The sequence below is a fragment of the Idiotropiscis lumnitzeri genome, chromosome 11 (assembly GCF_059441095.1).
Source record: "Idiotropiscis lumnitzeri isolate Australia: NSW breed Sydney's pygmy pipehorse chromosome 11, RoL_Ilum_1.0, whole genome shotgun sequence".
In the NCBI taxonomy this organism is placed as follows: Eukaryota; Metazoa; Chordata; class Actinopteri; order Syngnathiformes; family Syngnathidae; genus Idiotropiscis; species Idiotropiscis lumnitzeri.
The window spans coordinates 12,658,125-12,676,075 of record NC_142401.1 but is presented as its reverse complement, the minus strand read 5'-3'; the positions used below and the strand labels follow the sequence as shown (position 1 = coordinate 12,676,075).

At 39.7% G+C, this 17,951-nt stretch overlaps 3 protein-coding genes across 5 annotated transcripts; 1 reads left to right on the top strand and 2 right to left on the bottom strand.

Moving 5' to 3' along the window:
- Positions 1-24: 24 nt before the first annotated feature.
- On the bottom strand, positions 25-4,842 carry perm1b (PPARGC1 and ESRR induced regulator, muscle 1b). The gene is made up of 4 exons (XM_088309535.1): positions 4,758-4,842; positions 1,356-4,098; positions 1,170-1,286; positions 25-490 (listed from the first exon to the last, which is right to left on the bottom strand). Exons 2-4 carry the CDS (start codon positions 4,075-4,077, stop codon positions 432-434), a joined length of 2,898 nt encoding a protein of 965 aa, XP_088165661.1. The 5' UTR covers positions 4,078-4,098; positions 4,758-4,842; the 3' UTR covers positions 25-431.
- Positions 4,843-6,855: 2,013 nt separating this feature from the next.
- c11h1orf159 (chromosome 11 C1orf159 homolog) lies at positions 6,856-12,935 on the bottom strand. The gene is made up of 9 exons (XM_088309923.1): positions 12,733-12,935; positions 11,067-11,146; positions 10,903-10,987; positions 10,248-10,343; positions 10,097-10,153; positions 9,116-9,250; positions 8,129-8,154; positions 8,012-8,036; positions 6,856-7,888 (listed from the first exon to the last, which is right to left on the bottom strand). Exons 2-9 carry the CDS (start codon positions 11,136-11,138, stop codon positions 7,791-7,793), a joined length of 594 nt encoding a protein of 197 aa, XP_088166049.1. The 5' UTR covers positions 11,139-11,146; positions 12,733-12,935; the 3' UTR covers positions 6,856-7,790.
- iho1 (interactor of HORMAD1 1) lies at positions 11,790-17,623 on the top strand. Of its 3 annotated transcripts, none has more exons than XM_088309921.1 (9): positions 11,790-11,960; positions 13,719-13,821; positions 13,998-14,067; positions 14,282-14,408; positions 15,554-15,681; positions 15,806-15,854; positions 15,924-16,008; positions 16,506-16,618; positions 16,703-17,623. In XM_088309921.1, exons 3-9 carry the CDS (start codon positions 14,012-14,014, stop codon positions 17,342-17,344), a joined length of 1,200 nt encoding a protein of 399 aa, XP_088166047.1. In that variant the 5' UTR covers positions 11,790-11,960; positions 13,719-13,821; positions 13,998-14,011; the 3' UTR covers positions 17,345-17,623. The 3 variants fall into 3 exon arrangements, with proteins under 3 accessions (XP_088166047.1, XP_088166048.1, XP_088166046.1); XM_088309922.1 differs by lacking the exon at positions 11,790-11,960 and adding an exon at positions 13,545-13,658 and having other exon boundaries at positions 14,331-14,408; XM_088309920.1 differs by lacking the exon at positions 11,790-11,960 and adding an exon at positions 13,557-13,658.
- The last annotated feature ends 328 nt before the right edge of the window (positions 17,624-17,951 follow it).

Genomic DNA, 17,951 nt, shown 5'->3' with positions numbered 1-17,951 from the left:
TTTCAGGCTCCCATTTTTCTTCAATTGAGCCACCCTACTTGGCGAGGAAACTGCAATCTGCTTCCCCCGCTAAATCAACTTAATAATGGTCCAGGTATTAAGAGCCAACTCAGCTAAAGGACAGAATTGTGCAAATTTCAGGCTAAACTTTGTTTCATCACATGAAACATAAAATAAAACTCATGACATATGAATCCCATTTTTTCACCTACTCAGCCAATCATAATTCAAACCTTGGAAATAGCCAGAATTCTTGAAGATTTACTGGCGCCTACTTTCACGCTGCTGTCACCCTTAAAATGCTGTCACATTATTTTGATTGTGCATTAAATGGAATAAATATATTTTACGAATGGACCCACGTGTCACTGACTAGAAATGACATCTACACTAATTACATAAGGTGTCGCCACGTTGCGGATTCTTCATCTTCACTTGATCTGTCGCAGGTACTGGATCGCTGATAGTGCGCTCACGTTTGCAAGCAGAGCTAGAAAAGAGATTGCACATTTGATTATATTGTCGCGTACATATATGATGTACTTAATATTTGCCCCCTTTTTGATTTCTGACACATTTATCGCACTTAAAGTCTCATGTCATCATCTCACTTTTTATCCAACTCAGGAGGCGGCCAGTTTGACACTTGCAAAATTACATCATAGTGACTTCAGGCTCAGGTAACAACTGCTCACGAATCACCTGTTTACGAGGTTTGGTCATGTGACATTCGCAAGCTGAACCCTTTGGCACTGTGATGTTATTTTCAGTCCACCCAAACAGACAGACTGTGATTTTGCTGCTTAATTTATATTTCACAAACACGGTATTAATCAAAATACTGCGTTTAGATGATTTGGACTGGGAAGAACATTTTTATTTCCCTTTTAAGGACAATTTATTTAGCTTTACAACACAAAACATGCATATTGTATAAACAAATCTGTCCTTGATTATTAGCTTAAATTTAGACACAGGTGCGACACCCGGAGCTCATTTCCCTGCCAGTTGAGTAGAAGCATCTTTGGCTAAAGCCAAACTGTGGCAGGCTTTTTACTTTCTGGACTTGGATTTGCCACCGCTGCATACAGCTCTCACTATATTGAGCAGGTGTACCTAATCAAGTGTCTGGTGAGTGTCCAATCCAAACACAAACTAAAGTTTCCTACCTGCTTTCCAGGCATCAGTAGACTCCGAATCTGATGATGTCAGTACCCAGGAGGCAAATGCGATGCAGACCAAACACATGTCAGACTGCTGCAGCGCAGACAAGACGCCCACTCTCACTAGAGGAAACATTCATTATTCACATCGTTTATTTAGCTATATTAATTTTGCCCATCTTTTATGATTACCTGGTCTCTGTATTGCTCCCACAATTTTCTGCTCCTCAGGTGCTTGAGGGGAGACTCCTCCCACCGTGGGAACAACAATAGTTCCCTCCTCACTTTGAGTTGGGAACTCCCACCCATCAAACCTTCTGCACCACATGTTGCCGTTGTTTGGGAAACGGATTTTACTGAATGGCAGTAAGATCTTCCCACTTTGAGATTCAGCCACCCGGAGAGCGTGCGAGACAATTCGGATAGGCGAAATGACATCCTCTTCCAAGACGTCTCCACTTAGATACGGGTAATTCCGTTTGGGGAAGGTGAGTTCGCTGACAGTCGGATGTGTGCAGGAGAAGATCGGGATTGGTTTGCACTTGTGGCTCTGGGATGGTAATAACATTTTCAGCTGACATGTACAAATGAAATCGTCACATACTGGCGCATATGAGATGCCTTTGGGATCATAGACACAAATGACATTCCTGTTTCCGGTTCCCTCTGTGATGAAGGATTCTGGGAAAGATTCCAGATCATGTCCTTGGGCAGGTTCTGCGACTAGCAATTCCAAACTGAGCCCCTTGGAGTCATCATCGTGTAACTGCATCTCGAAAGATAAATCCTCTGTGTTGAGTGCTTGTACATTCTGCACGCTTTTGTTTTTCGTCATCCCACTGGTCATTAGGTTTTCTCTTGCGTGGTCCTCAATTGGTACAGGGGTCTGGCTCCTGGTTCCCCCTTCCTCCTCTTCCTCTTCCTGCTGGGTTTTGCAGCTCAGATCAGGACTGGGGTTCCTACTAATGCCCAAAAATCGCCAATGGTCTTCTTCAAAGTCGCACACAGAGAAATCCCAGCTGGATCTATCCGCCTTGGAGTCGTCCGGCTGTGTGAAATAATCCGAGTCCGCAGCGTCGGACACATCAGTGAGACCTCCGTCTGTCAAATGATGCTCTTCGGCGTCCACTACGGAGCTGCTTTGCGACGGGGCATCAGACATCACCGTTGAAGGCGGGCTTCTTGCCGTCCTCAGCTGTAAAATGTCATTGATGGTTAATTTTTCCATTTCATCCCAGAAGGCAGAGATGGCGTAGACGCACGGCGTGCGGCCTTCGGACTGGGCGAACGCTTCAGGGCCGTCGACAACGCGGGTGACGACGACATCAGGGACCGGCCCAGGACCGTCATCACCACATGTTGTAAGCTGAGATTCAGTTTGAACTCTGGGCAGATCCGCTTTCTGCCGGATGGAGCTCACAAGTGGAGGTGTGGCACCTCTTTGGCCAGTCAATGTAAATGTGGACTCAACAAAATCTTGGTTACCAGAACCGTCACGGTCAGGATTTGGCTCTCTGGTCTGCAAACTCCCAGCACCAGAATTCTGAATTGTATCACAACTGTGTGATAAAGAGTAGGATGAGAAGTCTATTGGTTTCTTTTCAACTGAATCCTCCTGAAAGAGATCCTGAGCCACTGATTCAGAAGCCGACAGATAGATTTCAGAACCGGAACTGTGAAGGGTGAAGAACTCAACGCTGTCCTCAAACTCATCTGAGTCCACACTTTCCAAATGAAAGATTTCATGTGGAGTGCCTTCTTTATCGTTACCAATATGCAGATTTCCTTCATTATCGTTTTCCATCGCACTTTTATCATGTAAGCTTCCTTCTTTGTTTTGCTCTATAGCGTCACCATAAATGGTTTCTTTGACACTGTCTTGCTGAGTGTCATGATCTTCATATAAGGTTCCTCCGCTATTGTTTTGCGTTATATGGTCACCATTCAGGGTTCCGTTTATTGTGTCTTGCCACGTCTTATCACCTTCATTTGACGTTCCTTCTTTATTGTTCTGAAGGATTCCCTCTCCGTTGTTCTGCACCGTATCGTTGCTATGTGGTTTTGCTTCTCTGCTGTTGCGCCACATCACTTCAAAATCACTTTTCGTTATCTCGTCATCGTACACGGTCCCTTGGTCTATATCAACATGAAGGGTTCTTTCTTGGTTGTTTTCTTTGTCATGCGTGGATCCTTCTTCGCAGTTTTGCTTTCTCTCCTCACTGTGCACGATTCTTTGTCGGTGGTTTTGTTCTGTATCGCCATCAGGCCTGGAGTCCTTGCAACTCTTTTGCGCTACATCACAAGAACTATTCTGCCCTCCCTGTTCTCTGCTACTGTTTTCATTTTGTATTGCAGTGATATTTTTAGTCATCTCACTTTCACTGTGTTGAGGCCTGCACGCGCGTTTCCTTTGTTGAATTTTTTTTTTCCTCGGAGAGGAAACTGGTCTGTCATTCAACGACAGCGTCACAAACCAGCGCTCTTTCTCCTCTCTCGGGGAAACTTTGTTGCCATCCTCAGGCTGACATCTCACGGTTGGTTCACACTCACTTGACAGTGACTTCGCATCAACTACAGCCTCCGATGTCTGTGCGATGTTTTTTTTGGTCTCTTCATGCACCTCCTTTCTAAGAAGAGGGATTCCTTTATCATTACATATTTGGGCCTTATCATCCTCAGCTGTATCCTCTTCTCTTGTTCCTATGGCACCCTGAATGAGTTTCATTTGAACACAAGTTGTAATATTTTTATCTAAGCTCTGCAGGGACTGAGTGGCTGAAACAGGGTGGTCTGGAAAACGGAGGCCCTCATAGCAGGCGAGCTGAGGTTGCAGCACGCTGCACTCCTCGCTCTCCTGGTAAAATTTGGACCAGTCCTCCTCGGCAATGCGCATACTGTGATCCAAGTCATCCATTCCGACACCTCACATGCTTTTCTGGGAGGAGAAATGTTAACATGAAAGGTCAGTGTGCAAGCTTTTATGTTGCCCGTTTGTCCTCTTGTATCCTTGATTGCTTTAACTGTCTGGGCAGCAACATGTTTGTGCTAAATATAGGCCGCTTGTATAGCTGCCATTTGGAGACTATATTGTCTCAAGTGAATATTTTAGGCCGCTTATATTGTGCGATATAGAGTTTGTTCCAGTCACAAAATTAGGAACACCAAAATATTCGATACATGTGACAGCACTGCACGGACTGCACTAACTTGAATATTATGTCAAAACCTTTTCGACCGTTTCTGAATAACAAATGAAACATTATGTGGTGAAATATATGTGATAAATGGAGACCCGATATGTATCAAAGGATTTTGCAGCCCACCAAATACTTCACAGCCATGCGAAGTGAGATCAAATGACTGTACAATATCCGATTACAAAATAAAGTCACATGTGAGTACACAGTCAGTTGGGTAGATGTAAAATTTTATTTAGCAGCATTCGTCAGTACTGTGCAGTCTTAAAGCACGTCAAAAGACTCAACTCGTAACTTATTTGATCCAAAAGGCACACGTTAGTTGGTTAGCATTCTCCACTTCTGTTAGTCATCTCCTTTTGTCTAATTGTGCTTGACACTATAGGAGGCCGCGTACCTGCAAGAAGACAAGGACAAACGTTCCAGTCTGAAGTCTCCTGCAGGAAAATGTCCTGTTGTCTGGCGACCACACAAATGACAAACTGGTGCCCTGTACTGCTCTATAAATAGACTACGTTCAGTCACATGGAGCTGCTGCTGAGAGTGAACATGTCCTGCCCTCTACGACCAGAGGTGTAACATTTCAGTACCTTCAATCATATGACATTGAGTGGTAATATTAGATCTCACTATTGACATGATGCGCCGAACCAAAGACGGAAAGATTTGACTGTTGTTCTCTAAAATGTAATTTGTAAAAGCAAATTAAAATCTTTGATTTATACCAGATATATATACTTGAGATAGTCGACCTATTTCAAAGTATAAAGTGCCATCGAAGGCTCTTGATACCATCATTGATATCAGTTATTGGCACCTTGTGGCCGTTATAATATCAGGACATGAATTGCATCCTTGGCTATTACCCAAATAATCGTGACTATCACGATTACTCAAACGATCATTTATTTTTTTGGGGTACAAAACAAGAACATGTTGAAACGTAAAAAAAAAATCAACTTCTTTGAAATGTTGAAATTAACTAAGTTCCTTCTGGCCCAAACAAAAAATATAAAGTTAGTTATTTTACATTAAAAAAAGTGCAAATTTATAAATTCTTGTAGTCTTTTATTAGCTAGACACGTATAAATTGCCAGTGAACTGTTGTAACATTTCAATAAATCTCCAAATTTTTAAGTATGCACTCGATAAGACATTGTGAAATGAATATTATTTTAACAACGTTTTATACATTTCATTTTTTTTACAATTGTTATGCCAATTTTGTAATCATTGAGTGTAGTAAGAAGAATAGAAAATGTCCTCATTGTGTGACTAATAAGGTTCATCTTATTCCTTATCTTCATCAGCAATGGATATAGTCCATGTTTTGTCACATCAGCATCAACATCATTATGAACATTTTATTGCAATTGTGCAAACGTTTGAGGCATCCTCACATTTTAATATTCTGGCATTTTCACATCAATTTGTAAAAAATATTTTCTTCCTGATTAGAACAATTTGTTGTTTCTTTGGTCAGGTGTTTATGCATTTGTGGTGATGAGGTTGTACATGGTAAAGGCTATAAATGTTAATTCATATGCTCAAGTCAATTAAAAATCAGGGGAGAACAAAAGTATACAAAATAACCTCTTACTCATCTCGTGAACCAAAAGTAAACAAAAAAAAAAAAAGAGTAAACAAGCAGTTGGACGACGACAACGCTTACTAGAAGGTGCTTTATTCCCCACAAACATTCATCTCATCGCCACAACAGTCTTCATCACGTCACAAGTACATGGTTACAAAACAATAGATCATTTGTATAAAACAACTTGTGCACGTATTGCACTCACGCGAGGCAACATGGAAAGTCATGTGACCACTTTTTGATTAGTAAGAGATTTACTTTGGCTTGCGCCACATGCTCGTTCAAATCGCAAGTGTAGTCAAAATATAAGCTGTCGTAAATGAAACTTGGAGAGCAGCCTTATTTTAAAAGTGGTGCACACAGTAAAAGGCCACTGGGTTATGCATGAACTATGAATTCAACATTTAAAGATCTTCATGGCACAGTCATCATCACATTCAATTTGTTTGGTAACTTTTGGCAAACGAGTATATTCTGTATTTAATATTGAAGAGTATCTTCATCAATGAACGTTCTCTAAAAAAAGTTAGCAACATCTTCTCCTGAGGAATCTCAGTAAAAAAAAAAAAAAAAAAAAAGCTGTCCTGACATTAGCTTGTAAAGTGCACCAACCTCTTATTCTAAATTTAACGTTTTCTTTATTCTAAGTTGGTGGTGTCTTTCTTTTTCACTTTTATTTTTTCTTTCACAGTGTATCTTCTGAATACCCTGCAATGAGCAACCATGTCAAGTTGTATCGCGCCTACTTCCCAAAGATGCCTGATATACGCTCCAGCACGTCTGCGACCCTCGAGAGGATGAAGTGGTCCAGAAAATGGTTGGGTGCATCTTCTGAATAGCACAATACCATATGAAAGCGGCAAAACAGATTAACATTACATTTTAAAAATAACATTCCTAATCTTTGCAACATTTTAATGGACCCTTTGCAAGCATTTGAATTTATTTAGAACATTGAAATCAAAAGAGGTATGACTCATTCATTATCTCACAGCCTTTTACCACTTTCCTATTTAATTTTCAGCTAAAAGTTACCATTTGTTCAAAATTAGACCAGGGTTAAAATTATTTGCGCTACACTGTACCTAACTGTAATGTCTGGCTTGGACAAGAGAAATACATTCACTTTGGCTGATTGGGTAAAAATAATAAATAAGAAAATGTCACTCGTACAGTTAATATATACAAACTCACAATAGAATAGCCCAGATGTCACTGGGCTGTTATGATAATGACGCTTTATCACCGTCAGCCAACTAGGTCACTGGCTCGGTGCACGAGCCGTCAAACTGATGAACACACACAAATCTGCCGCTTGGTTGTATCGAGCGGACGCCTCCATTTGTGTCACGTGAAAGCATTTACTGTAACGACAAAGTTGTTGCGATCATTAAAAAAAAGCGACCGATATAACTGTGATTGTAGTAGAAGTTGTTTCGGAATGATCGAGATGTCTTGCTTCCCAGCTACTGCAGTATACATGTGTGTTGAAGACATACAAATAACTGGCTCTCCCCTTAAAAAAAGGGTTCATTAAATATTAGCCCATACACGTATGTCAGTGCAGCAATGACTTCCGATTAGCTTGTTTACTTATAAAAATGTCAAGTTCAAGCGTAAAAAACAAAAAACAAAAAAAAAAGTAGCACGAGTAAGAATCGAAGGTGACCAATGACACTACTACATTTGGAACGCGCCGCATTTCACAGAAGGAGTGTGACAATGGACACCATTTCGTCACGAGGCAACATGGAATAAAAATAGCTGCAGTTCAAATTTGGCTCCTAGGAAGTCAAATCACAACAAACTCTCATATAGGTCCTTGGCTCGTTCCTCTTAAACGTCGTGGACCCTCGCGGCGGATGCGGTGGGTGTGATGTTGCTACTTGATGTGGCGGAGGGACGCCCCCGTCTGACGTATCGCTGCTTTCTCGCTTCAAACGGGAAAAGAACAATTACATGCAAGTATTTGCGACAAGCTGCAACAAGGCTGGTGTGTCATTATCCAGTTCGGTGTAACCTGTTTGGCAATGTCATTGAGTAAACGGTTAGCTTACCTGTAGAGGAAGGAATCATGACGGCCTAGAAGAATAAAAATGTTGCCATGGTGACATATCGTGTGTGTATATGAATCAAAATGCCTTATTAGGTTTGGGTAAACAAAGCACACTTACCGTCTCGCTTGGTTGAAATATAAACGCTGTAAGAGGGCAGAAAATCATTTGTGACTTCTGCTTTTACTGTATGTCACATTAATAATAATAAAAAAAAAATACAAGTTGACATTTTCATTGAAATGGAGACGCAGATGCTGTATTTAAGATGAACGTCTTTTAAAAAAAGGACTTGAGGACTGTAATGCTGGCTAATACATCATAATACTATTCAAGTGCTCTGATGTGACTTCTTGAGATTAGAAACGGCGAGCAATTAATCTGCGCAATGGAGTACTAATTTTATTTTCAGGCATACTTACTGTATAATGCCATCATGTGGGAAAGGCGAGCCGCGGTTGCTAATGACTATTTAGCCGTTTAGCGTTAACCGTGTCTGTCGGCCACAGGTCGCAGCCAGACGCTAATGCAGATGTCACGCACCACTCCAATAGGTCCTGCCTCTTAAAGAATGTTGTTTTTTTTTTTCCCCTCAGCAAATGGTCAATATGTTGAATTTTCACTATTGTGGGTTGGTCTGGAACACATCCCTCAAGATAAATTAGATTTACGAAATGTACTTTTGATATTGATCCTGATTTGCCAATAAAGGCTGTGTCGTTAATGTTGATAATCTACTTGTGAAAAGAATTATGTATGTGCTTTATTTGATTCATAATTTGATGTGTTTTATGATACAGTTTCAATACACAAATATCAATTATTAAACTATACTTGATAATGATTTTGACTTTTTCATACGACGTGAATCTCAGAAGAAAGACTGTCGTTTGTGCAATATATGAATGTATCTCGTGCATATTTATACAAATAATTTATTGTATGCTGAATTAAAAGATAACTTGAAATAAAAGGTTTTCCATTCTCCATCTCCACAGAGTTTACCTTGTATCGTTCATGCACATTAGAAATGACATAAAACAGTTGATGTGATCGATTCTGTAGGCTTAATAAAATTGTAATGCTAAAATGTGCTAACAGGCTTACCCTTGTTGCGGCGGTAGAAGATATTTGGGAGTCGATGTGAGCGTTTGAGGTAGAAGAAGGAGGCGACAGAGAGGATCAAGAAGAGGCTGATCAACAGCGTTCCAAGAAGAAGCGAGGCGGCCACGCCTGCGCCACCTGCTCGCAGACAGCACAAGAAAGCACAAGAAAGCACAATAAACCGGCTGCAGCCAATTTGCACTATACAGCCTGTTGCCTAAAAAAAAAAAAAAAGTCCTGTACTTGTTTTTGCAGCCACATATGACCATCGATACTGCACCGTCACAAAGTTAAAGCAATTTCTGTTAGCTGGGATGCTTGTATGAAAGCAAAAGAGACGCATCTGGCTGCTGTCAACATAATTATCTTAAACGCCCCTAACATATAACTTTAAATATAAAATATTCAGCATGCGTAGGGAACACCGGTTCCTGGAGAGCCATATCCTGCCCGTTTTAGATCACGCCCTGATCATGATCGTTTGAGGCTTCTACAGAGCTTGTTGATGTGCTGATCGTTTGAAACAGGTGTGTTGGAGTAGGGAGAGGTCTAAAATAGGCAGGATATGGCTCTCAAGGAACCGGAGTTCCCTCCACCTGATTCATGGAACGTCGCTCATTCCCAAACTCAGCACTCTCTTTGCCGTGTATTTGAATGCATTGGCTTGGTGGGCTAACGCCAGCTGCTTGATAAAATCACACTTCTTATTTAGCTAGCTATTGAATTAACTGGTCACTTTTTGAAAGTGATAAAAAATGCTTGCTGTGGACTTTGACAAAGAAACAACTTGATTTGCAATTCCTCAATTATTGATGAGAAAAAGCAGAAGTTTTAATATTTGGGCTATAGCTTTATGTAATGCTTTGAGAATTATGGCAGTCATTCCTTTCTTCACTGGAACATTTAAAATGACCTCTCGACAAAGGGAAGTGCTGCACATTTAAGCAAAGGAAAATGGCAGTCTACTAAATGAATATAACTTACCAATTTTTGGCATTACAGTTGTGACTGTTGTATGGTTTCTCCTGTCCATAGTGTAGTCTAGCGATGGAGACAAAGGTACAATAAATTAAACAACACTATTCAAAAGATTTACTGAATTAAAGAAACTACATGGATACACAAAATTGCTTACTGTAGGTGCAGGTTGTGATGTTCTCCGAGTCTACGGCGGCATGCTCACACAATATGCAAACAGTGTTGCTGCTCTCAAGGACACGGAAGAAGCATCCTATAGGAATCAGACGATATGATGACATTTAACAATAAAAACCTCATTAATTGATTCATTTGACATTAAAACACAGGCTGAACATCGCTGAGATGACACACAGGCTTCTAACAAGGGGAATCGTGTTAGCTGTCATCGCCATAGCAACACTGAATGACCTACTTTGTGGTGTAAAATTGATGTACCATCCAGGACACCTTTCACGTTTTGATAACGTGTTGAGCTTGAACAAACAAACTTAGAAAAATATATAATCACCTATTTCCGTGTTTTGGATGTACATTCATTGACTTGGCATTTTATAGCTTCTTAAGTCCTTATCTTATCTTTGTTGGTTGCACCTTGAGATATTCTTAACCATAATGGCCTAAAAGTAATTGCAGAAAATGTTACTGATACAAAAAAGCTAATGTGAATCTATCACCCTTCGGCACAAATGCAGCTATTGTTTTATTGTTCCTTTAAAAAAAAAAAACGGGAAAAAAAAACATTTTAATCTGTTTTTTCAAAAGGATGGCCAGAAAACTATTAAACCATAAACACTCAAACAACAACCTACCCGGTTCGCAGTGAGTGTCATTTGAACATGAGCTATTTGTCCTCTGTCTCTCACTGCAGCACTCAAGTGAGTTATGATGCAGAGCCTGTGGACAGACAATGTGCTCGCTTGTGAGAAACTTGGCCAAAGCAGATTAAAGCACGCTGGACTGGTTAATTTTCTACCTTGGTTACGGGTGACTCTGGTCTGATAAGAATCACAGTTGCTGCCAGGACCAAAAGGAATGATAGAGCCATGTCGGAGCCTTTTAAATAAAAGAAAGAAGAATCAAACAAGGCTAGCGCATTCACCTGTTTAAATTACAATAATAAGGAGAACCGCTTTGAGAATGCTTTGTAAAGATGCAGTGGGATCTCAAAAGTGAAATGCTTTTGAAGTTCTAAAAAAAAAAAAAAAAAAAAACACTGCACCAACATTTTCTTGAAAAATAATATTGATGAACTAAATTTCAGGACACTTAAGCTCAGTAAACATCTTAAACATTAACTCAAAAAGTAGGTTTAGCTTTTTTGGGGGTGTTTTTTTCTGATGTCACACAAAAGGGTAGCATGCAAATCGTGTGATAATGACTACCGAACCAGAAACAGAACTTAGTCTACTGTAAAATTATTTGCACCACCTAACAGTATTTATTTGCTCTGCCTGTCACTATATTTCCCAGGCACAAATATATTGAACATTTGTAAATAAAAATTAGAGTCACAGTTATGGCTATGTTTTAGATCGCCTCTGCAAAAGACAAAATTAGTGAAGCAGCGACCAAACATTTATTTTGTTAAATACAGTATATTTCAAGGCTTCATGCTTATGATACCACATCCCGATGTCTGACTGTAGTATCTGTGACATTTAACGTGTGTGTGCCTTTAAACGGTGGGCTCCGCCTGTTGAGGGATGTGGAAGACCGCAAATGAAAATGTACACTTGGCTGCCATTTAAGTGGCTAATCGTTAGCCGTTATGTGTGTTGAGTGACAGCGTCAATGGAGGCCATCAGCAGTCGTCGAAGAATGTGCTTGCGTTGCATGACTGCAGTTTGTTACCAATAAGAAATGAAAGGTGCATCCACGGCTGTCCTCCTTCTATGTGGAGGGATGACAATTTATCCTACCTTGGGTGATAGGCTACATTAAATTAGTGAACAAACTTTGCAGTTGTGTAATGTAATTAAGACATTTTTTACACATCAGCTTCTTTTATTAAGTGTGAAACAATTCCAAACTTTGGACATACGTCTTTTACGCTTATTGTACTGAAAAGCTGCAGTGACAGCCGTGTGGTAAAGTAATCAACGCAAACTCATGTGATATATAGAATAATTTTAATATAAGTACCAGCACGCCCGTGAACCTAAGTGACTGGATGGAACCATTAAAAAAATATGCGTTGCAAAAAGGGAACCGTGATATATGCCGAAGGATGGCTGAGATGAACAATTAAATGCTCCCCACTGGGTGGCAGAAGGTACAACTAACCCATGTACACCTGTTGCTCTTCGTAGAACAAGTCACGTCTCCCTCAGAGTTATTCAATCAAACAGGCCCACATTTCACATTAAGTGATTCTGGGTATATTTTTGCACAAGATTATCGTAATTCTATATTTTTCGAATGTGGGATTATGCGATTTACCCATTTTAAACACTAGGCTACGAGCTCATAACTCAGTCGATCATCTTTTTATCTAAACTCGCCTTGTAGTTGATCAACCTGTGCCACCGTCGTCATGCAAATTGAACGGAATCAAAACACATCAACTGCGTTTGCGTGATTATCGATCACAAACACGTCAGCTGCGGCTTGCTAAATTCCGGGAGGGGGAGTTCACTTACCAGCTAAACTGGAGAAGCTGGCCAGGGCCGAACTCCAGGCTTGATTCAGTCAACGTCGGACGTCATCTGTCCGGGAAGATTTAGGTTGGCAGATTTGTCATCGACACACCTCCGTAGTTAGGGCTGCCATTAAACGCAGCACCTTGCTGATCGGCGTGCTCGCTTTCAATCGGCTTATCAACATCCGTGAGGAGCTTTCACAATAAAAGTTTCACAGTCAGTTGTTGAATTGATTTCAACATCCGTGGAGAAACCTTCATAATAAATGCTCCACAGTCAATTATATACTGTAGTAGAAATCATAGACATGAAAGTAAAAACCGAGAATAACCATGTGTTACGATACCTATGAGTAGCAATGTTGTTCTCAACATCCGGGTTTGAATTTCACTTTCATGATAAACGTCGACTTCATGGGGAAATATTCACTGAACCAGATGCTTACAACTGCTGTCATAAACTTTGTTGCAGCTACTTTACTGTGAGATATTAAAAAATAAAAAGCACTTAAAAACGTGAAAATCCACACAAACATCGGAACCCTGATTCAAACTACCAACCACAGAACTGGCAGATGTGTCATTAACAAATCGGTCACTGTACTACATAGACGAATTTTTACATTTCCTTTTGACTTTTGAACTAACTTTTGTCCTTTTGTTTAAGTGAAAGTATTGAATTCGTAGCGTACTTCTACTACTAGACGTCTGGACTTTTATTTCATCATTATTATTATTATTATCATTATTATTATTACACATATAAGTACTGTTGCCTCCTCTGCATTTTATTAAGATTTTAGTTTGGTTTAATGTTACAGTCACCATCGTATTCTATGAATTATCTATGTGTAAAACGGTTAAAAACAGCAAATATTAGTTATTTGATATTTACAACGAACTCTCGATAGGACTTAATAAATCAAGGTAGAATATTCGTCTGTGAAGATGAATGGTTAAATGATTTATATATTTTTTCCTGTCTAGGCTCCTACGAGGGCACTTGAATGCACCTTACCATCGCCCAGTCTGGCGTTTTATGGGCGGCAGATTTGAATATCTTTATCGCTGTCCTACATTTTATCGTCAAGTGAGTAAATGGAATAAAGTTAACGTGACTAATGAGGACTTTGGTTTAGACTATTTACTTGTAAATAGTCTCTGGACTGATTAATGCTTGCTAAGCTAATGCTTACGACATGCTAAAGCTCAGAATGAATAATGTATGTCTTAACCTAAAAAAAACAATCTACATTTTGTCCTTAGGAGCAGCTGAAATAATGAATCACACGGCGAACATAAAAGAAATGCTGAACACACAGTCAATAGGATGCAGGTGATATAAGAAGCTAACACAAACAAAAATAACAACCTTACTTGATGTTTGTTGATTCTTCTCTATAAACAACTTGATGAATTTCCTGCAATGCATCTTGAAAACACAGCTTTACTAGCTCACTTGAGATGACCTCAAGTGCCATTACCAGAACAGTATTTCAAAAACTTTTCTACACAGTGTATTTATTATCTTTAATATGTATAATCAACAGAAATACAGCCACCAACTTCACAGACTCACAGTTTTTCTTTGGATCCCAGTTTTGGCGTGAAAATTCTCAAAGCCTTCTTCAGGATATGAGTTTGTCATCCAGGAACTCCCAGCAAAGTTCACAGGAGGTAAGATAATTCAGTAAGTAGACAAATTCAGAATGAGACAGCATGAGAAGTGTATGGGCTGGTACACCTATAGAATAAATTGATTGCGTAAGATGATTTAGAGCAGGGGTGGGCAAACTTTTTGATTGGTGGGCCTTAATGGGTTCTAAAATTTGACAGAGGGGCCCGACCAAGAGCAGATGGATGGAGTGTTTTGGTAACCTCACCTCATCGGAGAAAAACAAATAAATTTAATTTTCTATGAAAGTGAACAAAAGCATTACAACAAAATATATGTCTTTGACACACCTCATTATTTGGAAAATAAAACATTAACAGGGTTTATTCATTTATTTTTTTAACCTCTGAATACCCCCACTATGACAACTACTGTTGAAAAACATAATATAACACCACAGAAATTTGCCATGTGATGTGTATTATCTGGATTGGCTCTGAATCAATATGTATGTATGTATGTAATATATTAAAAATATTGAATTTTAGAACGAATATAAATGCAAATCTATCATATTGAACAGTGATGTTGATTATGAAATACATTAATGTGTGCAGATTGCTGCAGAAGTGTTTTCCTTGTCAAATCTGACTTTCTTCGACCAGCAATGCGGTCAAAGGACGGAAATTAATTTGAAATCTGATTGGTATTAAAGAAGCAGTATGATTTCTAATGTGTTGATTAAGTTACACCAGCCGACACTAAGAATTTCACTAGTGTCTGTGAAGATTCTATTGAATTGAAAGGATTATTAAGATCTGACTGGACAAAAAAAACTAACATCCACATGCAGGTACTGGACGCAGTGCAACCAAGAGAAACACAACAAAATAAAGACAATAGACAGTTCAAAATAAAGTAACACTATTCCATAGACTGAATATGAAATTTGCCTCGAGACTGCTAGTCACTGCATCTGAGAAGAGGCCTTGTCCTTGCCCTCATGATCACCACTGCATCACAGCGACAAATATGCTGTTTGCATCATTACAAGTTGGTGCACTATAAGTCTAAAACTATTATTTAGAGTAGAAAAGTTTATATTGCGACATTTTTACAAAACATTATTGTAAATGAACTAGGAAAGTGTTAAAATAACTTTCAGATAACTTAAAATTAGATGTAACTATAATTTTCTTCCTTTTAGTGTAGTGACCCAAAGATTTCATCCCGTTATCAGTCCAAACCTCTCTTGTTTGGAGACCCAAAGGACAATCAAACACTTTTGGATGCATTTGAGGAGGAAAAGAAAAAAGCAACAGAAAAACGTGACAGGTAGTAGCACCCTCTTTGTTTCTTTGACCTTAATAAAACAGCTTTAAAAAAATCTTGAGAAACACAATGCTTAACTTGAGTTAATCAATGTGGTGTGATAGAAATGGCATTTTGCTTTGTGCAGTGAAATGCTTGCAAAAGAATGGCTTCATATTCGCGAAACTCTAAGCAAAGTAAGCAAATGATATACAATCCCATATTTGGCTGAATTTTCTTGTGAAATAATAAACAATATATTTCAGATCCAGCAACTCATCGCAAACACAGAGGAAAACACATCTGTATGCCAAACCGTCCTCCAAAAGTTAAGCAATTTGTATTCAACATGTATGTTGCCTTCAAGTTTTTAGTGAACTCGTAAACCATGTGTGTTAAGTGTTCTGAAACCAGCTTGCAAGTTTTTTTTTGACCAGCAGATGGGGCTGTTTGCTTCCTGATATGACATTGCTTTTAAAACCCAAATTGTTTGGGTCCTGCAGCATGGTGGACGACTGGTTTGCACGATGTGCAGAGGTTGTGGGATCAATTCTGGCTTCGGCCTTCCTGAGTGGAGTTTACATGTTCTCCCCGTGCCTGTGTGGGTTTCCTCCCACATTCCAAAAAACATGCATGGCAGGTTGATTGGACACTCTAAATTTCCCCTAGGTGTGAGTGTGAGCGAGGGTGGTTGTCTTTGTGTGCCCTACAATTGGCTGGCAACCAGTTCAGGGTGTACCCAGCCTACTGCCCAAAGATAGCTGGGATACTCTCGTGAGAAGTAGTGCAGATAATGGATGGATGGATGTTTTGGTCCTCTCACTCAACTATGCTTCTCATCTATTCAGTGCAAAATGTAAGCAGTATCCAGAGCGACATTTCAGAGCACTTTAAAATGTTATTGAACACAGTGAACTCCCAGAAAGAGATTCTGACAGAATTTGGGCAACAGGTGCAGAAGGTGACTTCTATGTGGTTTGTTTACATTGAAATGCCAAATGTGTATTTGTCGCGTGAGCTGATATTTCTGTTTTATTTTCGTCAGAATGGAGATAGCAGCGTCGAACTTGGCGCAAATATGCAGCGTGATGTGGAATGTCTGAGACAAGAGCAAGAAAAAGCCAGTTCCAAGCAAGAAAGCATGCTTGACGAGGCCTTGCAGCTGCTCAATGCCTTAGTTTCAGAGCACTCAAGCAAGCTCTGTCCTGTTAAAGTATCTGACAAAGCTATGCAGACCTCACCGGGAAAGGACAAAGGGGTCCAAACGGTACAGGATTCACCGGACAAGCAATTTTCAGCTCCGGACTGTGTCATCAGAAAGAGAAAGAAGAAACCTATAAGTAGGTACAGGAGGAGACCTCTGGTCCGCCAGAAATCTAATATCACTGTTGTGGATGAAAACAGTCAACCACTCATCGACTGCAGAAAACGGCAAAATGTTTCGAGGCCTCTTGGTGAGTCTCCTGACCTGATCAAAGTACGCAGTCGCAGTCCAGAGAGTTCACGACAGCCGAACACAAATGGCAACTCCAGTAAAACAGCAGGATGTTTCATCACACCTCTTAGCTGCTGGTCTCACGAGACTAGCCACCCTGAAAGCCGCATTAATGCCAATCCCATCCCAGAGATAGTTGTGATTGACTCCAGTCCCCCTGATGCTCTCTGGCAGCTGTTTGAAATGGATTAGTTGTGAAATACAGATTTGTATCCACGGATGTTAAATATCGATTATTTTGTCAAAACAAAGCACTTTGGGAATGGTTATTTATGAGGTTGGATAAGAAATTGGGAAGGAAAACTATTGCTTGATGCCAAATGCATTCATGACTTGTTTCCAAAAATCCTTGTCATGATTATATAAATTAATTTCCTATTGTTAAGAAACAATACATTTACTTTCGCATTTGAATTTAACTTATGTATTTGTGCTGTTGGCTTGTCAGTTGAAAATAAAGCATCACACAGATTTAGGAGTGTTCTGAAAGTGATGGCGATAACAACGTGTTATACCTGACATTGTTTGAGCTGAATTCCAACAACAGTTTTCATTAATCAGTAACACTCTAAAATACTCTATGGGAATTCAATATAGTGCGTTTTATTAGACGGTATACTTTTTTTGTTCTTGATTATGCAAGAAGCAATAATGATGCACACAATCGGTGATGTAGATAAGGTGCATGTTTATTACAAAACTAGTTGTGCAAACATTTCATAGCATCCAGCATTGCTTGATATTTGACAAAAGGAGGAGAGGAATCGCCTAAAATCTGCAGGGCCTGTCTCCCTGAACA

What these genes read in the sequence shown, in the direction of transcription:
- perm1b (XM_088309535.1), bottom strand. Translation starts at nt 4,077, where the DNA reads ATGGATGACTTGGATCACAGTATGCGCATTGCCGAGGAGGACTGGTCC. An exon ending in GGGAGCAATACAGAGACCAG is followed by an intron (nt 1,287 to 1,355) that starts GTAATCATAAAA and finishes TGTTTCCTCTAG; the next exon opens with TGAGAGTGGGCGTCTTGTCT. An exon ending in TACTGATGCCTGGAAAGCAG is followed by an intron (nt 491 to 1,169) that starts GTAGGAAACTTT and finishes TCTCTTTTCTAG; the next exon opens with CTCTGCTTGCAAACGTGAGC.
- c11h1orf159 (XM_088309923.1), bottom strand. Translation starts at nt 11,138, where the DNA reads ATGGCTCTATCATTCCTTTTGGTCCTGGCAGCAACTGTGATTCTTATC. An exon ending in AACTGTAATGCCAAAAATTG is followed by an intron (nt 9,251 to 10,096) that starts GTAAGTTATATT and finishes GTCTGCGAGCAG; the next exon opens with GTGGCGCAGGCGTGGCCGCC. An exon ending in CATGATTCCTTCCTCTACAG is followed by an intron (nt 7,889 to 8,011) that starts GTAAGCTAACCG and finishes TCCCGTTTGAAG; the next exon opens with CGAGAAAGCAGCGATACGTC.
- iho1 (XM_088309921.1), top strand. Translation starts at nt 14,012, where the DNA reads ATGAATCACACGGCGAACATAAAAGAAATGCTGAACACACAGTCAATA. An exon ending in ACACAGTCAATAGGATGCAG is followed by an intron (nt 14,068 to 14,281) that starts GTGATATAAGAA and finishes TATAATCAACAG; the next exon opens with AAATACAGCCACCAACTTCA. An exon ending in TTGGGCAACAGGTGCAGAAG is followed by an intron (nt 16,619 to 16,702) that starts GTGACTTCTATG and finishes TATTTTCGTCAG; the next exon opens with AATGGAGATAGCAGCGTCGA.